The following is a 22802-nucleotide window of genomic DNA, read 5'->3' on the forward strand; positions in this document are numbered from 1 at the left end:
TTTCAGGTTCTCAGTGCAGCAACATTTTGATTGCAAACCCTGCAGAGAAATGTAGAGTTGTTTAAAACCAACTATTTCCATTAGATATATTTTTTTTCCATTTTAACTTTTGGAAACACTTCTATTGGCTTCGGTTTGTCAATGTAGCCCAGTGGATATGGAGGGCAGTGGTGTAGGACTCAGGAAAACAGTATTCCATTCCTGTTTGGCCATAGATTTACTATGTAATCTTAGGTAACAATTCTTTGTGCAATGTGTCAGGCCCTTTCAGCCTTTGTTTGTTTTGTCTATTTAAAAGGTAGCTCTTTGGGTACTGTCTGGTATTATGTAATTGTACAGCCCCTAACGCAATGGACCCCTGATCTCTATTAGGTTTTCTAGGAACTATGGTAATAATAAAAGATGTTTACAAAATTTAAATGTTGAGCCAGTTTTTCATACTTACTCCAGTTTTTTAAACCTTTCCCGCCCAGCGGCCACGTATTTCCCGCCCTGTTTTAGGTCGGACAGGTTGCGGACGCGGTGCCCTTCCTGGGGGGTGTATAGAGTCCTCACCCCAAAGGGCACCTCCACCCCTTCATTCAGCTGGGCTATCAGCGCCTCGAAAGTCCTCACGTAGCGATCGTGGATCACGAATTTCCTGCCCAAATAGAAGGGGTCCCCGTTGCGGTACACCAGCACCGTGCTGGCCGGGGTCACCCCCGTCAGGCTGTAGCTGGCCCGGGGCCGTGGCGATGGCACCATGGCCCCGGGGGAAGGCGGGCTGGGAGGGGCAGGTGAGGCTAATACACACAGTAACCCAGCCCCCAGCCAGGGCAGCGGTGGGGGCTAGTCACAGGCGCTATCTGGGCTGCTGAGCTGTACGAGGCACCAGCTGGGGCTGCGCCACAGGCCTCCTAATTCATAGCGTCCCCAGGCGGCGCGGCCCCGCCCCCACCCCCGGATCGCAGCAGCTGTCCCGAGCCGGCCCCCTCTCCCCTCCCGGCATGAGGCTGACGTGATCCGCGGAGATTGTGATCCCCGTCCCCGCAGGCAGGGGGCAAGCCGGGCCCCGGGGCATAGACTTGTCTCCCCGGCAACCTGCCGAGCGGGGCCACGCCACGGGGCCGCCATCTGGACAGCGCGGCCGGAGGAGGCGGGGCGCACAATCCGCCTTGGTCTGCCCCAGTCTCTCCTTCGTCAATGGCCTCCTGCCCGCGACTTCCGTCCCGCACATCCCCGCCGGTCGCTCAGATCCCTCCGCGCTCAGTCTGCCCCGCGCCAGATCCCCTCCCTGTCTCCTCCGCTTCACCCTCTTCTCCTACCCCATCCGATCCCTTCCTACCTCCCCAGTCACCTCTCCCCAATCCCCATCCGATCCCTTCCTTCCTCCCCCGCTTCACCCTCTTCTCCTACCCCATCCGATCCCTTCCTTCCTCCCCCGCTTCACCCTCTTCTCCTACCCCATCAGATCCCCTTCCTTCCTCCCCCAGTCACCTCTCCTTGGGCCCAATTTAATCCCCTTCCTCTCTCCTCCGCTTCACCCTCTTCTCCTACCCCATCAGATCCCTTCCTTCCTCCCCCATTCACCTCTCCCCAATCCCCATCAGATCCCCTTCCTTCCTCCCCCGCTTCACCTTCTTCTAAACCCCATCAGATCCCCTTCCTTCCTCCTCCGCTTCACCCTCTTCTCCTACCCCATCCTTCCTTGCCGAGTCACCTCTCCCCAATCCCCATCAGATCCCCTTCCTTCCTCCCCCAGTCACCTCTCCCTGGGCCCAATTCAATCCCCTTCCTTCCTCCTCCACTTCACCCTCTTCTTCCACCCCATCAGATCCCTTCCTTCCTCCCCCAGTCACCTCTCCCCTATCCCCATCAGATCCCCTTCCTCCCCCAATCACCTCTCCCCGGCCCCCATCCAATCCCCTTCCTTTTCCCACCCTATCAGATTCCCTTCCTTTCTCCCCCAGTCACCTTTCCCCGGTCCCCATCTGATCCCCTTCCTTCCTCCTCTGCTTCACCCCTTCTTCCACCCCATCAGATCCCCTTCCTTCCTCTGCCAACCACCTCTTCCCAGCCCCCATCCGATCCCCTTCCTTCCTCCCCCATTTCACCCCCTTCTCCCACCCTATCAGATCCCCTTCCTTCCTCTCCCAGTCACCTCTCCCTGACCCCCATCCGATCCCCTTCCTTCCTCCCCCATCCTGTCACTTCACCCCCTTCTCCCACCCCCATCAGATCCCCTTCCTTCCTCCCGACCCTCAATCATTTCACCCCCTTTGCAGAAATCCCCTCAGTCTCTCCTCCTTTCTCCCTAGCACAAAATTTCCTTAAACTCTCTTCCTTCCCTTCCTGCTACTTACTATTCTCCCATCATGCCATCTTAAATTCAGGACTGTCATTGCTCCCGCCCCTGCTTTGTAGCCCTTCCAAAAGCCCAGAGAGCTCCCTTTGGCAACAAGCAAACTGGCAGAATTTTTGTCAGAGAAAACACCCCAGTCTAGTTAAAGAGGAAACTGGTTGAAGACCCATTTCAAAGCCATTGGTTCCACATTGCAATATGGTGACATAGGACTCCTTGACAACATTTTGGCAGCTGTCCCTGGGGGTGGGGGGAGGCAATTTTTAAAAAATAATGCAATCACTTCTGTGGTTCTCCAACTGCAAAAGCTTGATTGCTACTGCTTTAAATACATCATTTCAGTTTGTGATTATTTGTTACCAGTTTTAGAATTATTTTCAGGCTCATTGAGGACTCTGTCATGCTTCTCTTGTGTGGGATTTATTGGTGGGAAATTCTCATGCCGTGACACTGTGAATGAGGGAAATTTCAGAATAGTTGTAGGTAGAAATTTGAAATGTGGTGCTAAAAAAAATCTCATAATTATGGGGCAGATTTTAAAAACTGCTTCAACATTTATTGAGTATTAGGGACTCTCTCCTTCCAAATGAGATTAATACCTAGCCAAAATATGTATGATATTTTACTTCTCGTTTGCTGCACATCTCAATTTTCTTTCCCTATGAGATTGCTTGTTTTGGTTATCTGAGTTCTTTTAACCCATTCCTTCACCTTCTGTTAAAAAAGGGTGGTGCTCAGTTTCTAATAGCACAGAAAAGGATGCTCAGATGTTGAAAGTTCTTGTGTGGGAGTGGTCTACTAAAAGAAAAGCTAAAACTGGTAACCTGTATGTCATGCTGCTATATAGAAAACAATATGACAACAAAAAGGATTCAATCTTACAATAACTGAAGAAAGGGAGCAGAGGGGCCAAAAAGCTAACTGGCTTCAAGACGGAGCTTGATAAGTTTATGGAGGGGATGGTATGATGAGACTGCCGACAATGGCATGTAGCTGATCTGTGATCGCTAGCAGCAAATATCTCCAAAGGCTGGTGATAGGACACTAGATGGGGAGGACTCTGAATTACTACAAAGAATTATTTTCTGGGTGTCGGGCTGCACGGTCTTGCCTACATGCTCAGGGGTCTAACTGATCGCCACATTTGGGGTCAGGAAGGAATTTTCCCCCTGGTCAGATTGGCAGAGACCCGGGGTGGCAGGATTGCATGTGGCAGGCGTCACTTGCAGATTTAAACTAGTATACATGGTGAATTCTTTGTAACTTGAAGTCTTTAAATCATGATTTGAGGACTTCAGAAACTCAGCCAGAGGTTATGGGTCTATTACAGGAGTGGGTGGGTGAGGTTCTGTGGCCTGCAATGTGCAGGAGGTCACACTAGGTGATCATGATGGTCTCTTCTGGCCTTAAAGTCTATGAGGGACTGGGTAGATAGGTGGAAACCCACAACATGACAAAGCAGACAATAGAAAATGGGAATTTCTTTATTATAGCACCACACAGCATGGCCACAAATTATTATGCAAACTAAAGGATAGAATACAAAGTAAGCTATAAGGGTTAAGAAACAAAATGGAGAAAAGCGTCATCCTTAGAACAAGACATTACACATATTAGATGACTCATGAGAGGAAGGATGGTCCAGTGGGGAGGGTGCTGGCCTGGCACTTGTGGGTTTAATCCCCTGTTCGGCAATAGGTTTCTTGTGTGACATTTAGCAAGGTGCTTAATCTCTCTGTGTCTCCATTCTCCATCTGCAAACGGGGATAATTGCATTTCCCTTCCCAGCAGGGTGTTATGAGGAGAAACACATTAAAGATGGGGATCACAAATACCTTGGATAGATTGTAGTATTACAGAGTAAGCACTTTTCACTGACACTTCATAAGAGTGATAAATAACATAATACTAATGATGTCAGAAATATTAATTAGGTGTAAATCAAAAGCATAGATTACAAACAGTATATGTTATGCCACAACATATTTTGAATGCTCCCAAATACAGTGCATTAAACAAGTAAAGTCAGACACAATTCTATAATACCCAGTTTTGACCCTATATAAAATATACATTATATCAAATTTCATCGTGAAAGACCACTTACATATAAAGACAAAACAGTCCCCATTTCATGGACAATTCAGTTTTAACTATAGAATCACTGCCAAGTGCCTCCATAATTGTTACAGACAATGCTATTTTACATTCAATTATTATGCATAATTCCAGAAAATTGTTTGCCGTATCTGCCTTCATATATATCATGCGGCATTTTAATTACTACAATATAAGCTTGAGTACAAAAACTTTAACACACACACACCCACACCCATAAGGATGCCTGCCCATGGCCCCAACTACTACTCTCCATCACCATCACACCACTTCCCCTCAGAAGCAATGGTGCAAATGAGAGGTGCATAGGGCCACCTTTTCCTATCTGCAGTGTATCATGATCATGTGCCATCACACAAAAAGCCTCGCCATGCCACGTGGAATCAGCCCTATGCTGAGCACTTTTTTCTCTCCAAAAGAAATGTTGCCTCATTCAGTATAATCTAGGCCCAGGGTCACAATTTTCAAAACTGGGCGCTTAGAGCTATGCTTCTGAAGCCATATTTAGGCACTTAATTCAGTGACCTGATTTTTTAAGTGCTGAGCACCCAATAGCTCCCACTGACGTCAAAGAGAACTCCGGGATACTCAGCATTTTTGAAAATCAGGTCACTGATTTAGATCACTAAATATAGATTTAGCAACATAACTTTAAGCACTCAGTTTTGAAAATCTTAGCCTAAGCTGGTAGAGAAACAGACAATATTTGGGTGTTAGGTTACAGCAAAAAAGTGCAAGGAAAAGGAGGGTTAAAATCATTCTATGTATTTTCATAAAGAAATACGTTTCCAAATTCCACCAATATATTGACACACACACAAACTTGAGGTTGACAGAGAGACACAACTTGTCTTTCTTCTTAGGGTTTGGAATCTTGGCAAAATAATTGACATGAGTTGAAAGCAGTAGAACATAAGTAGAGCTTTTTGACTGGCTTATAATTAAGACAGACATAACAATAAAGCAGAGCCTGTCTCTGATTTATTTTTATTTAAAAATGCCATTTCTTTTCACCAGTAAGACACTGCAGGCAGTGCATTTTAGGGTAATTAGTGGATTTACATAGTGGTTAAAATAATTAGGCCTTCAATTTTGATTCTCACAAAGATGAGCTATGATCACCCAGGATTGCACTGTGTTATCATTGATTGATTTTCCCCAAAAAATACATTTCAGGAAAAATATATTACATTCATTATATTCCTAGGAGTAGAGAAGTCATTGTATTATTGTACAGCCATAATACATACAGAATTGTTATGTTTGAATTATTGCTGGGGAAAAGTCATGCTTAGTTTAATGCATGTGTACCGTTCAATTAATATATTCAAGTTTATATAACGGGGGGAAAAGTGAACATCCATTCTATAACCCTTAAAGCCTTTTTTAGAAAATCCTCTTCATTCATTTGCTTGTATAAAACAGAGTCCGTGGGAAACCCCAGAGACGCATCCTACTTACACCTCCATCAGGAACAATAACGAGTCTCACATGAGTGATTACATCCTGCATTTGCAGGGCAGTACCGTCGAAGAAATGCCTCTTGTTAGGCTTAAGCTAAAACAAAAATGTAAGGTAAAACTGGCATACTTAAATACTGCCTTTTAACAGAATAACTGTTATATATAGACAGAAGGGTGCATATGTCCACTAAAACTTTAGCTACAGATAAAATAGATGAAATTCAGGTACACAGAGAAGAAGCTACAAAATTCAAGAATCCAAAATAATCTCCTTATCATTTGATATACTGTATAATGCTTCTACATCCCCCAAGAAAACAAAAAGAAAAAGATCATGAAAACAAGATGTGTGTCCACTTTTGCTTACTATACTGTGTAGTTTTGTCCTTGTAGTGTTTGGAAATTGATCTACTCATATAAAAACCTACAAAACGCTTTTTTTTAAAGCGTTATTTCAACACAGCCAATAGGCTATAGGCTAACAATCCACAGTGCTCATATGATCTAGAAATAAAAGCCTTACCTTTGTAACAGAAAGCAAAGGATTCCATTTTGGATTCTGTTTAAGGTTCCATTTCTGTGTTATACAATCTTTTTCTTCTTGTGTGTTCAAAACACAGGCCTCGAGTTTGCAAGTATCTGGAAAGTTACCTGATAGCAAACAGTAACATGCTTTTGTATATTTTTGTTGCATTATAATTATTTTCTTAAGATAAATTTATTTTATAAACTAAACTTGGGCTTTCAGAGCTGAAACTCAGAGTAATGAATTTCACAAAACACAGATTTGATTCTTTACCTTTGTACTGCAATTATGGCTAGAAAAAATAAGTAGAACTGGACAAACAATTAAAAAGCTATTTAGAAATATTTTAATATAAAAAAAATCACAAAGCTTGTATTTATTCATGAATATTAGTGAATTATGCACCCACCTCTATCACCAGGACCAATAATGGAAAACATCCACATAATTTATTCCATAAATTCCACATTCATCATACTATATTTGTTCAATAAAATACATATTTTCTACAAATATTTGAACCTACTGCTTGAAGGAATATGGTTTGACTCTTTGTAACAATTGATATAGAATGCTCAGATTCTCCAATCAATTCAATTGGGTGACTTTAATGGAATCAGGATTTTAATGACAAAATTCCCACGGACTTCAATGGAGCCAGGATTTCACCCAGTGACTGCCCTCAAAGATTCCCCCAGCATCGAGGAATCCTCCCCTGACTTAGGGCAGCTATAATGGCTTCTATGGTACCCAGTCCTGGTGCTGATATGCCCAGCAGAAGGGAGATACACCCTAGGTGCCCCTAAGCTTAGCTGATCATCAACTGCTGAAACAGTTTAATTCCACCTTTCCCAGGAACCAATGGTCCTGCACAATATTTCTATGGTATAACATATATTTTTGGTATGATCAATAAAATACGGGGGACAAACAAGAAGCATTTGTTTTACCTTTAAAGTGATTAGTGTCTATTTCAATGTGAGTTATTACACAAGGATGTGCCAACCGGAAAACTGCCCATTCACTCCCTGGCATGAGGAGGATACCTTTCTCATCAGCCTGAAAATAAGAGGGAAAAACCTTTTACATGGTTCGATGAATCACAAAAATCAAAAAGGCAAAAGCAAGGCATGGTACATTTTTGCATTTACTAGCTGAACTTGGTTTCTTAAAAGTACATTTTACTTTCAAACTATTGAATGAATCTGATTAAACACTGGATCCTCCACCTCCCTTCTGACAATGAGAATTTTTTCCGCAAAAAAATATATTACCCCAGTAAAGCTACCTTCACGGAATGGGTTAGAGCCCTATTAATAGGACTGAGTAAGATATGGAATCTGCAGATCAATACAAATATAATGCATTTAAAGAGAATTCACAAGAGATTCAGTATGTTTTGTTATGGATAGCTGTAAGATGATGAGTAGTTTCTCTTCAAGAAGAAATCCCATTTTTAGACGCTGAAAGTCAAAATCATCCTAATCTTAAGGTTCCAATAAAGAAAAGTGAACTAAAGGAGTAAACAAAGTGATCCCTTTCCAGTCGCAGGTGCCAGCATTCCAATCATTCCACATACACCTCTACCTCGATATAACGCTGTCCTCAGGAGCCAAAAAATCTTACCGCGTTATAGGTGAAACTGCGTTATATTGAACTTGCTTTGATTCACCGGAGTGCGCAGTCCCCCTCCTCCCCTCTCCCTCCCCCCCCCCCCCAGCAGAGCACTGCTTTACCGCGTTATATCCAAATTCGTGTTATATCAGGTCGCGTTATATAGGGGTAGAGGTGTATCATATCATATGTAATTCTTATGATAAGCATTCAACCTGTTTTCCATTATTTAGGGCCCCCTTTGACATCAGTGGCAAAACTCCTATTGACTGCAATGGATGCAGGATTAGGCCATTAATAATTTGCTCCCTTCAAACCTGCTTGCACATTTCTCAATAAATACTGCATCCTTTAACTTTATTATTTTATCCATTTGTCTCTCTTAAGAACCTGGATTCCCAAAGATGATAGAGCTGCAGTAATAATCATCTCTCACATTAGTATAGTTCAGGGGTAGGCAACCTATGGCACGCGTGCCGAAGGCGGCACGTGAGCTGATTTTCAGCGGCACTCATACTGCCCAGGTCCTGGCCACCAGTCAGGGGGGCTCTGCATTTTAATTTAATTTTAAAAGAAGCTTCTTAAAAATTTTAAAACCTTATTTACTTTACATACAACAATAGCTTAGTTATATATTAGAGATTTATAGAAAGAGACCTTCTAAAAACGTTAAAATGTATTACTGGCACGCAAAACCTTAAATTAGAGTGAATGTATGAAGACTCGGCACACCACTTCTGAAAGGTTGCCGACCCCTGGTGTAGTTCATTTCATTATCAAAAGAGGTTAAGAATCCAGACAGAGATGGTGAGAAAAAGACAGACCATATACGGCCTAATAGCTTTGAACTAGACCTAGAGAATATATTGCAATGCCTACAATATGAGTTGCTGCTACCTCCTGGGAACACAAGACACTCTAAGAAAACATTATTTTGAAATTTCTTTTAAATCTTCTCAAGTTTCATTAACACACACACACACACAAATATATATATACACCTCTTGGGGAAAAAAGAATTGTAAACAGATCTAAAATCAGAACTGTAACTCATTTATTCCTTACTTTTAAAACTGGTGGCCTGTCCGGTCTTCTTGCTGTTTCCCAACCATCTTCCATGGATGTTGCTCTTCCTAGCCCTACAAAAATAAGTAACTGTGAACAGGCTCCCCCTTCAGCACCTGGAAACCCTGGCTGGTAAGTCCTTTTTGTGAATTAAGCAGCACATACAGGCCAGCAGGGTATTTCCACCACGTGTCTTTATTGATTTTTATATTCCAAATACATCACAACATAGCAGCAGTCATGTGTAGCCCCTCTCCTTTCTTTTCCTGTCGTTTTATGTTGCAGCAGACTCAGCATGTGAGACTATCAGAATCACCTACCTCAGTTTTCACGTAAGCAAAAACATTGATGTCCTGTATCCTTAAAAAAGCGAAGTGACGCTTTTTTAATGTTGCCCCACTTTCCTAGTACTCTCACCAGTCCTTTTGGACTATCTTCTTTCATTCCAAAGCATTTTAGATTCTTTATGACTAACTTTTTCTCTATGTAATTGTCCTTGCATTGCCACAGCAGATGCTCAACTCTTTCTTGGACTTTGCATGCATCACACAACCCATCTTTGTGCTTGTTTAACAAATATAAGTTACCATTCAGATCACAGCGACTTGTTAGCACACTAAATGTAGTTAATTCATTTCTTCTGTCATAGTTATTAAGTACACTAATATCCTCAAGTTTAGGACATATTTCATAGAACCTTCTTTCTTTTTTCTCTTTGGCCCATAGTTCTTGCCATTGCTTCTTAAGTTCTCTCTTAACCAAACTTCTGATGTCCTGTTTACTCAAAGAGATCTGTATATCAACCTCCACATTTTACGGCATTTTTCACTGCTTTATCTGCCATTTCACTGCCCAGTATCCCAACATGCACCGGAATCCACGCTATTACAATGTGTATACCCATTTGTACTACCTCTGTAGTTATGAACAACAGTTCATTGATTTAGTCATTCCTGTTTTATGTGGCTCCCCTTCTAATCACCATTATATCTAATAAAGAGTCAGATAGGATAGAATAACAGTCATAGCTGGGCATACATCCCTTATCCAGGTGAATCCATTTGTGTCCCATGGAACAGATATGGTGAATGCTACTATTGCCATGGTTGAATCATCGCTTCTGGTGCAGGAGAACCACATGGTGTAGTGTGATCACATCATTTTGGAAATCTGGGATAACCAGCAGTGGCTTCAGAACTTCTAAGTTATGAAACAGACCTTCATGGAGATGTGCGATGAGCTTGCACCAAACCTCCCACACCAGAACACTCGATTCAGAGAAGCCATACTAGTGCAGAACCAAGTGACTATTGCCTTGTGGAAGCCAACAACCCCAGATAGTTACCTGTCAGCTGCAAACCAATGAGGGGTTGTAAAGTCCACTATTGGCATCATGGTTGTGCAGGTTTGCAAAGCAATTAACACTGTGCCAACAGTATGCCCGTCAATGACCACAAAATTGAATAGACTCATAGATCTCTAAATTCCAAATTCAGGGATACAAAAGGCCATTCCCACTCTACCTGTGTAGTCTTCTGTAGAGTCATTGGTAGAGATTTGGCCAGAGAAATCTATAAATTCATAAGTCATAGTCATCATATTTAATGGTCCTGCTCTTCCCTTTGTTTTTTCATATAATTCCAAATCCACAATGAGAGAGACAACTGTCCAGCTATAGTTTGATTTCCCATGACTAAAGATTTTAATTTCTCCAGACCTTCCTTTTCACCTAAGTCTTTTGCCCATCTTTTGACCCTATTAGCATATGGGAGTATTTGTGGCGCCCAGTTACTTCTTGTCTACTTAATTCTCAACAGTCCTCATATATTTGTTTTGTATTCTTATCTTCACTATTTACATTAACCTTAGCCCAAAAGGCAAAATCTAACAATTTAATCCTTAAATTTATAGGCATTTCTCCGGTTGCTACCTGAAGCACACAAAGGAGTCGTAATACTTGCACCACATGTAAGTCACAGAGCTTGGGCTTGGATCAGCTTTTTTGTGTGTGTGTGTGTGTGTGTGTGTGTGTGTGTGTGTGTGTGTGTGTGTGTGTGTGCTGATTTAGAAGCTGAATGAAAGGCTTAGCATCCCTAATATATAACTGGTCTTTTTAATGTCCTGTACAGCAATAACAATGTGTTCCTATCTGTACCCCAATTGTTTCCAGCAGATTCATCCTATCTTTACATTTAGTCTTGATATTATCTATATAACCTTTTCAAGTTAGTTTATCATCTAACATAACTTCTAAGAATGTAAAATTTTGAACTACCTGTATTCTTTCTATATAGAGATATAGGTTCCATTCTTCCCCAAACTTCCTTTTTTGTGAAGATCATTCCCTTTGTTTTAGCAAGTGAACTTAAATCCCTGAGTATCTCCCCATTCTGAAATTCCCATCGCCTCTTTCATTGTCTCCACAGCTATTTTAAGTCTTCTATACTTGGCCCAGTCATCAGCAAATAGAGTAATACCTATTAATGCCCATATACTCTCCAGAAGATCATTAATCATAACATTAAATAGGGTTGGGCTGATAACGTTCCCCTATGCAATACCATTAGTAAGTTTATAAAAATTCAAAAAAGCCGCCACAACCCTGACTTGTATGGTTCTATCACATAAGAAATCACTTATCCACCGGAACATTCTTTTTTATTCCAATTGCGGCTAGTGTATACAGCAAGCCTTCCCTCCATACCATGTCATATGCTTTTTCAATGTCCAAAAAGACAACTGTCATAAACTCTCTGTTCCTCATGTTTTTTGTATTTCTGTTTCTAATCTTACAATATGATCAATTGTGCATCTTACTTTCCTGAAGCCACTTTGCACACAATTTATATATTTTTTTCCAAGTTTGCTACTATTCTCTAATTTATCATTCTGGCATTTAATTTCGAAAAGGGGAACTATGCAAAAATGAAGAGGTTAGTTAAACAGAAATTAAAAGGTACAGTGACTAAAGTGAAATCCCTGCAAGCTACATGGGCGCTTTTTAAAGACACCATAATAGAGACCCAACTTAAATGTATACCCCAAATTAAGAAACACGGTAAAAAAACTAAAAAAGAGCCACCGTGGCTTAACAACCATGTAAAAGAAGCAGTAAGAGATAAAAAGACTTCCTTTAAAAAGTGGAAGTGAAATCCTAGTGAGGTAAATAGAAAGGAGCATAAACACTGCCAAATTAAGTGTAAAAATGTAATAAGAAAAGCCAAAGAGGAATTTGAAGAACGGCTAGCCAAAAACTTAAAAGGTAATAACAAAATGTTTCTTAAGTACATCAGAAGCAGGAAGCCTGCTAAACAACCAGTGGGGCCCCTCGATGATAGAGATAGAAAAGGAGCGCTTAAAGACGATAAAGTCATTGCGGAGAAACTAAACAAATTCTTTGCTTCAGTCTTCACGGCTGAGAATGTTAGGGAGATTCCCAAACCTGAGCCGGCTTTTGTAGGTGACAAATCTGAGGAACTGTCACAGATTGAAGTGTCACAAGAGGAGGTTTTGGAATTAATTGATAAACTTAACATTACCAAGTCACCGGGACCAAATGGCATACACCCAAGAGTTCTGAAAGAACTCAAATGTGAAATTGCGGAACTATTAATTAGGGTTTGTAACCTGTCCTTTAAATCAGCTTCTGTACCCAACGACTGGAAGATAGCTAATGTAACGCCAATATTTAAAAAGGGCTCTAGAGGTGATCCCGGCAATTACAGACCAGTAAGTCTAACGTCGGTACCGGGCAAATTAGTCAAAACAATTGTAAAGAATAAAATTGTCAGACACATAGAAGAACATAAATTGTTGGGCAAAAGTCAACATGGTTTCTCTAAAGGGAAATCGTGTCTTACTAATCTATTAGAGTTCTTTGAAGGGGTCAACAAACATGTGGACAAGGGGGATCCAGTGGACATAGTGTACTTAGATTTCCAGAAAGCCTTTGACAAGGTCCCTCACCAAAGGTTTGTACATAAATTAAGTTGTCATGGGATAAAAGGAAAGGTCCTTTCATGGATTGAGAACTGGTAAAAAGACAGGGAACAAAGGGTAGGAATTAATGGCAAATTCTCAGAATGGAGAGGGGTAACTAGTGGTGTTCCCCAAGGGTCAGTCTTAGGACCAATCCTATTCAAGTTATTCATAAATGATCTGGAGAAAGGGGTAAAAAGTGAGGTGGCAAAGTTTGCAGATGATACTAAACTGCTCAAGATAGTTAACACCAAAGCAGACTGTGAAGAACTTCAAAAAAATCTCACAAAACTAAGTGATTGGGCAACAAAATGGCAAATGAAATTTAATGTGGATAAATGTAAAGTAATGCACATTGGAAAAAATAACCCCAATTATACATACAATATGATGGGGGATAATTTAGCTACAACAAATCAGGAAAAAGATCTTGGAGTCATCGTGGATAGTTCTCTGAAGATGTCCACGCAGTGTGCAGAGGCGGTCAAAAAAGCAAACAGGATGTTAGGAATCATTAAAACGGGGATAGAGAATAAGACGGAGAATATATTATTGCCCTTATATAAATTGATGGTATGCTCCCATCTTGAATACTCTGTACAGATGTGGTCTCCTCATCTCAAAAAAGATATACTGGCACTAGAAAAGTTTCATAGAAGGGCAACTAAAATGATTAGGGGGTTGGAGAGGGTCCCATATGAGGAGAGATTAAAGAGGCTAGGACTTTTCAGCTTGGAAAAGAGGAGACTAAGGGGGGATATGATAGAGGAATATAAAATTATGAGTGATGTAGAGAAAGTAGATAAGGAAAAGTTATTTACTCATTTCCATAATACAAGAACTAGGGGTCACCAAATGAAATTAATAGGCAGCAGGTTTAAAACAAATAAAAGGAAGTTCTTCTTCACACAGCGCACAGTCAACTTGTGGAACTCCTTACCTGAGGAGGTTGTGAAGGCTAGGACTATAACAGCGTTTAAAAGAGAACTGGATAAATTCATGGAGGTTAAGTCCATTAATGGCTATTAGCCACGATGGGTAAGGAATGGTGTTTGTCACCATTCCTTACACCCTAGACTCTGTTTGTCAGAGGGTGAAGATGGATGGCAGGAGAGAGATCACTTGATCATTACCTGCTAGGTTCACTCCCTCTGGGGCACCTGGCATTGGCCACTGTCGGTAGACAGGATACTGGGCTAGATGGACCTTTGGTCTGACCCAGTACGGCCGTTCTTATGTTCTTATGTTCCATAATTTTGCCCACATGTGATGTGAGGGCAATAGGCCTATACGCATCAGGGACTGTGCATAATTTGCCATGTTTTGCTTGTTGCCAATAGTATTCCTTGTCCTCATATATTATTATATAATTTCAGTAAAACTCTTAATCTCCCTTCTGGTAAATGCTTAAGCATTTCACTACATATACTATCTTTACCTGAGACTGTTTTTATTTTTGTCTATAGCTTTTTTGAGTTCCTCTATGCTGAAATTTTCATTCAATATGTCATCTTTATATTCTACTCAGCCATGTAAGAATATATCCATCCCTCTCTGCTCCCTGTTCTTAGGATACAAATGCTTCTATTCCTTTTTCTTCTTCCTAATCTGAAGCCATTCCTCACCCATTACTTCTTCTCCCTCATTTTCCAACATAAATTCCAGACTTTCACTTTCAGTCTGTATTTCCAGCTATGGTAGGGTGACCAGATGTCCTGATTTTATAGGGACAGTCCCGATATTTGGGGCTTTTTCTTATATAGGCTCCTATTACCCCCCACCCCCGTCCTGATTTTTCACACTTGTTGTCTGGTCACCCTAAGCTATGGTCAGCCAGTCAGCCGCCAGCCCAAGTTGCCCCTGAGTTCCAAGCCCAGCTCTCAGCCTCTCCCAACCTCACCAACAGCTGGCCCCCAGCCCCCATGCTTCTCCCTGGCTCAGCCTTTTTCACTGCTTGCTTTCTTCTCAGAGCTATCCAGCTGGTGAGCTAATTACCTCATTAGCTTCTCAGGTTTCCTACGGGTGCAAGTGCTCTCTTCTGCCCTTTCAAACCCAAACTAAGTCCCTCCTACTCTGAGGGCTTCTATACACTACAGGTTATATTGATATAACATGTAAGCTACACCATCCTAAGCACCAGTATGGACAGTTCTGTCAGTGGGAGAGCTTCTCCCACTCACATAGCTACTCCCTTTATGGAGGTGGTTTTATTATGCCAACGGCAGAGCTCTCTCCTGTCAGCATATAGCGTCTTCACCAGACATGCTACAGTGGTGCAGCTGCATTAGTGCAACTACACTGCTGTAGCACGTCTAGTGTAGACTAGCCCTAACTACAACCAGTGCTCTGGGTGTTCTACGAGACCAGGGTGCTGGCTTCCAAAGGGCTCAGTTTATAGCTACTAAGAGCACCCTGTCACAGTAACACAGTGGAGGGTATTCTCTATAAATCAGCTGTGGTTTCTCTCTGCTTTCAATGTTTCTTCTGAATTCAGTGCTCAAGAAAGATGCTAGATTGTAGTTTCCAGGTATGTCAGCTTGCTGTATATCCACTGAACATGTACATTGCAGGCAATGGATATGCTATTTTCATCACATTTCCCCACCAGTATGCCACAACCATAACCAGGCAAGACCATTTCTAGGTGGACCAGAATAGTTGTTACTATGTTCAATTCAGTCCTTTGCTTCTGCTGAGACTGCCAGTGGTGGTGGGTTTTGTGATGTGAACATTTCTACACAGGGATATAGACTGACAGCATCAAAAGAGAGGACAGATCATATCCCCCAAGAGCCACATGTGGAGGAGTGCTCCACCCATGGATCTCCCTTCTTCCATATGGAAGGAAGGCTCTGGCACCTCCAAAGCACCATTTCCTCTCCCTCCCTGACTTTCCAGACCTCCTCTTCACATGATCTGGGGTCTATGTGAGACAGAGGATGGAATTTGGGAAGGAGCAGACCAATGGTGAAAACATTACAGCCCCTGCCCTAGCCCAGTAGAATTTCCTTGAAAGAGTTAATACCACCCCAGACTATTCACTATTTTGCATAACACGCCCTCCACCATTCCCAGAACACACTGGGGTCCCTGCGAGCCACTTGAGGCCAACAGGGAGTCCCTGGTAGCATGGCTCCAGTGGAGTCTCACTGCCAGGGAGCTAAGGGGTATGGGGAAAGAGCATGTCAGGTAGTTCAGAACGTCTATATGGATGTATCCTGCTGATTCCAAGATATCTGCCATGTTTGGGGCAGCTTTTCTGTAGCAGAAGGAGTAAAACTGTATTGTCTACATTCTACAGGGGATTCTCCATGAGGAAATCCTTGTGGTCTTCTTTTTAAAAAGTTCCAAAGTTTTTGCCACAGGAGAAGATAATCTGGGCTCTGGCTACAGAATGAGCCATCTAATTGTAACAATTTATATTTACTACTGACCAGATGGCATTAGAAATCCTGGCCCCTATGGAAGATCTCATCTATCATAAATTAAGTTAACAAAACAAATTTACTGAATTGGTAAGTTCATATAGCTATGTGGGTAGGGCCCAGACCTGCATCTCATGTGAGTTTTGTTTGAGAAAAGACTACAGGACTGAATCATAGTTCAGTAAATTCTACTTTAAACCAAGTGTCAGAGGGGTAGCCGTGTTAGTCTGGATCTGTAAAAAGCAACAGAGAGTCCTGTGGCACCTTTAAGACTAACAGATATATTGGAGCATAAGCTTTCGTGGGTGAATACCCACTTCGTCAGACGCATGCGTCAGAAAAGCTTATGCCCACGAAATCTTATGCTCCAATACATAGCTTAAATAGGGTGCCTGTTAGTCTTAAAGGTGCCACAGGACTCTGTTACTTTAAACCAGTTATTGTGACTACTGTGACCAAAGAGGGAGTTTTTGTTAAACTGCATAGGAGAATGATTAACATTGATTCTATGCTGTGAATACAGTTTACTTCCAGTATTTAAAACCAGAAATAGTAATGCCTTTAACTTACCTAGAATATTTCTTGGGTGGCCTAATTGAGCACTGCTAAATCCAACACAAATACCTCCATTCTCCATTGCCACCAAGTCATCCAAGTCATTTGGGCCAGAAGCTGACCAATCTTTCTGAACAACACCATACACTTTGAAACGTGCAATCCCACCATCTGTCAAAAAAATAAAATTAAAGTGAATGATTTTATCTTTAAGAATGAATAGCACCATGAGGGCCATGCTTATACATATTCAGAAGCAGAGTACAGCACAGATGGCAAATGCAAGATGTACATTCCTTTTAATCTACAGACTTTGGAATGAAAGGAAAGAGCTTGGATTTCAGAGTGGAAGCTGATCACGACACGTTTCCACACAGGTGTTCTGTAGTTTATGATGTCATTAATAAACATCAAGACCAGTAGGATATCCATGCAACACGTCAGTGCACTAATAATCCAAAGTGCAGTAGAATCTGAGAATACTGTCAATCCCTTTAAACCATTGTGTAGAGTTGTAGTTTATAAAATTCACACTGAAAATCAAAGGGCAAAACTGATAGAAACATCAAACAAGTTTTATAACAACACAGTTCTGGATATATTTGTGTATTCTAGGTATACTCGGTCCTGCCTCAGTGTGGTGGGGATGGATTAGGTGATCTCTTGAGATTCCTTCCAGCCTTACATTTCTATGATTGCTCCAGAGTTACTTCTCATGAGCATTTCAGAAATTTGTTAAAAAGCCAAAATATTATTTTAAATTCCAATTGAACAGTTTTCTACAAAAGAAGCTGCTGTTATACAGTGCATCCTTTAGCCAGATGTATACTAATGCATTAGGAAATTTCAATCAGGCAACTGTCATGACTGGGGATTGGGCAGCCATGCCTAGTGGTCGGAGCAGGCAGAGGCCAGGAACAGCACCAAAGGCAGAGCTAGAGTCAGGAACCAGGAGTCCAAGAGCAAGAGAGGCAGGCCCAACACTACAACTAGCAGTGGCAATAGAATCCACCTTGTTTCACATGCAATTCCTGGAATGCCTCTTGGGCTTAAATAGGGTGCCTGGACCAATCAGGGGCCAAAGAGGAAGCTGTCTTTCTGACATGGTACTTCTTGTGATGTTTATCTCCACAGGATCTACACGACAGTGTGCATGGCTGCCAGGCAGTGGTGTATATATTTTTTAAATTGAACTCACAAAAAAACGAATTAAACTCACAAATTTGGAAATCCCAAGATATGCACATAACACAAAGAGGCTTCTCTGGCTGACCTCTGGTCCCTCATAATTGCTGCAAGAAGTCCCCATTCTGACTGGCAATGAGCTTTCTGTTCCCTGCCACCAACTTTTATGTACAGAGCTACTTTTTTTGTCTCCCTGTTCTGCTCCACCCTCAGCCAGTTTCTCTCACCTATTCACCCCATACTGCTTCCTGTGCATGCTTCACACATAAATACATAAGTGAGATCAGCATCAGGGAAATGATGTTTCCTACCAGAAACAACAGCTTTAGCCAGGACTGACATTGCTCAGGAGGCCTGTTCTGGCACCTCCTTCATCTCAGGTCCTCCTTCCTTCACAGTCTAGTGCTCTGGCCCTGGAAAACTGCCAGACCCCTGAAGGTATAAAACTGCTCAGGACAGGCTAGTCTCCTAAGGACTGAAGTCTATCTCATATAATTAAAATCACCTTTGCATCACTAAATCCAATCCAATTGTCATAGAGAGGATTATGTGCCCAAAATAGATTTCCACTATTTCCCTGTTAGCTGATGTGTTCATTTTGGAACTATTGACTATCTAGCAATTGTCTGAAACAGGGTTGCCTATCCTGTGACCCAAAGATAAAGAAACCTCAGCACATTTAAGGCAAAAAAGACTCAAGCCTAAAATATTAGCATTCATTGCACATTTTGCTGCATTCACTTTGAATTTCACAGGACATTTTCTGGTTCTGAACCCCAAAACATCAAGTGAATTTGATGAGATGCAAATTAAGTCTACTGACTTAGAATCTTGAATCCCATGTGTGGCAGGATGGAGGAACACAATCTAGTCCCCAGTACACAAGGGGCAAACTCCATATGCCCTTTGAACACCTGTGAAAAAGGAAGGGCTGCTGGAGAGAAAGAAGAAGGGAAGAAGAGAAGAGGACAATACCTGGGGGAAGTCAGGGTTCCCTACCCAGACTCTTAAGGTTAAGCTAACCTCTTGGCTGGGAAAAAAATTGTTTGTAATCCTTTTGCTTTTGTTAACTTGTTTGCTTTTTATTTATAAAGATTATGCCCTGCTAATAGACTTTACTGCCTATTGTTGTGTCTTGTTTCTGCTTGATCATCCCACTATCCAACCAAAAGCAACAAAAATCTAATCATCATACCAAGTCTTATACCTAGCCCAGCACTTTGCTAGTTACTTTATTTCAAACTAGTTGCTCTCTTCCTGTTCTGATGGCAGCAGTAAGTGGGATTGGATAGAGACAGAACCTGCCAAGAAGTTGTTACATACCATAGTTCAGGAGTCTCTCTCTCTCTCTCTCTCTGTGTATATCTATCTATATATAAATAAATTACCTGGATAGATATTGAGCCTTATGTGAGTCCATTTCCTCTTACAACTGGAAGAAAAATAATTGTAGCTAGTATCAAGGTATCTTGGTTTCAACTCTTTCATAGGAACCAGAAGAGTCCATTCATCTGACTTCATCTGATAACAAATATTAATTAATTAGTCGTCTGGGTCAACGTGACGGATATTCTTCTTTAGTCCATATGTTTATTAATTAGAATTAATACAGCTCAGTATGTTCTGATATATTTGAGCCCTTATTTCTCTACCCCATACTTGCTAGAGTTCCTTTATTAATCACCTGTGTTTTACAGGTAGGGTTGGTATTTGCATTCGAAGCCCCAGTGTTCAGCAGTTTATACAGTTCCAAAATAATTACCTTTGAGCTGAACTTTCAAAGAAATTCATCAGTCATCTAAGAAAGTTTGAAATAAACCATCCATTTTTGAGGATTGACCATTCAAATGAAGGTGGGGTTTTCTTTGATTAAATGCGTAGGGAAGTATTTTTTATTTTCCCAATGTTTTATTTACAAATAAATAAATACATGGTGCTAATATAATGTTGAAGCTGAGATTTTCATTGCAAAACAAAAATGAAATATTTCAGAGTAGCAGCCGTGTTAGTCTGTATCCGCAAAAAGAACAGGAGTACTTGTGGCACCTTAGAGACTAACAAATTTATTTGAGCATAAGCTTTCATGGGCTACAGCCCACTTCATCGGATGCATATGAAATAAAGAGTTAAGGGGCCATATTCTGCTCTTAGTTACATTTGGTGTCAGTCTGAAGTAACTCCATTGGTTTCAGTGGAGTGACTTTTGATTTACACTAATGTAACTCTAGTATATATTCCTAGAACAACCTTAAATCCATATGCAATGCAATACAGACTTTATGGGTCTGATTCTGCAGTCCTTACTCAGGCAAATATCCCATGGTATTCAAGGGAGGAAGAATGGATAATCTTGTGGTTAGGAGTCAGGAAACTGAATTTTTATTCCCAGCTCTTCCACAGACTTCCTATGTGACCTGTACGTGACAATTTTCAAAAGTGCCTTAAATTTGGGTACCCAGCTTAATATGTTTAAAGTATCTAAAGCAGGGATAGGCAACCTTTGGCACATGGCCCATCACAGAAATCCGCTGGCGGGCCGGGACGGTTTGTTTACCTGCAGCATCCGCAGGTTCGGCCAATCGCAGCTCCCACTGACTGCGGTTCGCCGTTCCAGGCCAATGGGGGCTGCGGGAAGCGGCGTGGGCTGAGGAATATGCTGGCCACCGCTTCCCGCAGCCCCCATTGGCCTAGAACAGCAAACCGCGGCCAGTGGGAGCTGTGATCGGCCGAACCTGAGGATGCTGCAGGCAAACAAACTGTCCTGGCCCGCCAGCAGATTTCTCTGACGGACCACTTGCCAAAGGTTGCCGATCCCTGATCTAAGGTCTGACACCTAAAAATTGAGGCATCCAACATGAGGCCACAAGTAAGCAAGATTCATTGGAACAAACTGGAATTAAATGAAGAAAAGCCTTCTACAGGACAACTAAACTGTCATGTCAATTAGATACTTCACATTAATGGCCTGTTTATTTTTTTAAAACATAATAAGTGACTTGAGAACTCTTGAAAGGTGCCAGCCCTAAAAAATGAAGTCCCGTACTCAAGGCAGAGGTACAGCACAGACATGCAAACTTCTCTAGGCTGTCCTACAGATACGTCTCAACACTGTTTTGGAGATGCCTCCTCTAAGTGTGAAAGAATAATTCAGTTTCCATGCCCACTAAATTGTTGCCTTCTTTGGTAACAGTGCCAAATTAAATGTGCTCGTTAAAGCCATCAGCACAATTGGTATTATGGACACCCACTCACAAGGATCTGGATTCAGATCAACACTCATTCTAATAATAGATCTCTGAAAAGCCATCAGAGTTCAACATTAACGCAGAATCAAATTAGGCCTAATTCCAACTATGATCTAGAAGTAAAAGCTTCTGTATCCCATTAGAATCCCAAGAACCGCGCAGCCTCCAACGGAGTATACCTTCTTGACAGCTTTTAACTCTTCATCTGAAGCTGCAGTTCCTATCCTGTCCCCTCTTGGCCAAACCTCTGGTAAATCCACTGCAGGAGCAATATAAACACACGCATAATCAGTAACTAATGCTACTGAAATATTTTTGTTTTTATACTAAAATATATAGAATGACAGAAGTAGTAAAAGCACTATTTGATCAGCTGAGTAATGCTATCACAAGAAGCTCATCATTTTGTAGGAATACTTATTTTAGGTGGACCATGCCTATAAAAATATATTATGCTGGAAGTGTATTTGATATATTATTTCTATTAACAAAAATAAGTCATTTAGCTTAATTATTTCAATTTTTTTTGCTTTACAATAGCTCAGATTTTTCTCTTTGAGCTAAATCCTGCCTCATCTTCTCCAGCCCCAGATTGATCCCTGGCAGTGGAACCACTGCAGTTCTGCTGTACAAAGGGAGAGCTGTATAGAAAACAGTGGAGGAACATAGCAGGGATATGTAATATCAGTGCAGAACGGACCCACTGGAGCAACCAGTGTGGCACCAGGCAGGGAAAGGAGGAGATAGAGCCAGGACAAGAAAGGGGAGAAATGATGCTAAAAGATTTGCTCCAGATTTTTCTCATCATTCACTGTGGAAAGGCCATGTCCAGAGCCATGGATACACTTCATTCATTCTAATGGAGTAGTTTTTGAGCCATCTAAAGCTTGGTGGGAAGGGTGGTGAGATTTCTCCCACGGTACATCTGCTTGACACCCAGCCTGACAACTCAGGCTGGTTTTCTGGACTCTGGATTTAGCCCTTTTTGGAGGATTTTCTTTCCTTAAGAACTAAAAGATGTGTAATTCTCTAAAATGTGTTTTGTTATTAAGCACACACAACACCGTGGGTAAGTGATGTGAACTTGTGATATAAAACAATGAAAGTAACAGCTGTATTCTCCCATCATTCACAGCCTTGGTCACCCAGTGTTTCTGACACTGCACTGCCAGAAGTGCTGTTTTCCCAAGGTGATATTTCCAGGAATTACATCACTCCAACCACTAACTCTGCAATGCCTGAAATTTAACTATTTTATCTACCATAAGAAACAATTGATTGTACTTA

General features: G+C 41.6%; 2 protein-coding genes across 7 annotated transcripts in view; both read right to left on the reverse strand.

Moving 5' to 3' along the window:
- The window catches only part of DCDC2C (doublecortin domain containing 2C), a 101607-nt gene extending 100423 nt beyond the window's left edge, over positions 1-1184 (reverse strand). For 2 of the 5 annotated variants that reach the window (XM_042848736.2, XM_065587743.1), the window contains exon 1: positions 446-1119. In XM_042848736.2, the coding sequence (XP_042704670.1) occupies positions 446-744 (299 nt within the window). In that variant the 5' untranslated portion in view covers positions 745-1119. Of the gene's footprint in view, positions 1-445 lie in introns of all 5 variants that reach the window. The other 3 variants (XM_042848738.2, XM_065587744.1, XM_042848739.2) reach the window with 2 other exon arrangements.
- Positions 1185-3809: 2625 nt separating this feature from the next.
- Positions 3810-22802, reverse strand: part of ALLC (allantoicase) — a 35813-nt gene continuing 16820 nt past the window's right edge. For both annotated transcript variants that reach the window (XM_065587722.1, XM_005289641.4), the window contains exons 6-12: positions 21695-21774; positions 19659-19791; positions 17101-17256; positions 9128-9201; positions 7399-7507; positions 6446-6573; positions 3810-6016 (exon numbers count right to left, since the gene is read on the reverse strand). In XM_065587722.1, coding sequence (XP_065443794.1) covers positions 5864-6016; positions 6446-6573; positions 7399-7507; positions 9128-9201; positions 17101-17256; positions 19659-19791; positions 21695-21774 — 833 coding nt within the window. In that variant the 3' untranslated portion in view covers positions 3810-5863. The remainder of the gene's footprint in view (positions 6017-6445; positions 6574-7398; positions 7508-9127; positions 9202-17100; positions 17257-19658; positions 19792-21694; positions 21775-22802) is intronic.

The sequence above is a fragment of the Chrysemys picta genome, chromosome 3 (genome assembly GCF_011386835.1).
Source record: "Chrysemys picta bellii isolate R12L10 chromosome 3, ASM1138683v2, whole genome shotgun sequence".
Taxonomy (NCBI): domain Eukaryota; kingdom Metazoa; phylum Chordata; order Testudines; family Emydidae; genus Chrysemys; species Chrysemys picta.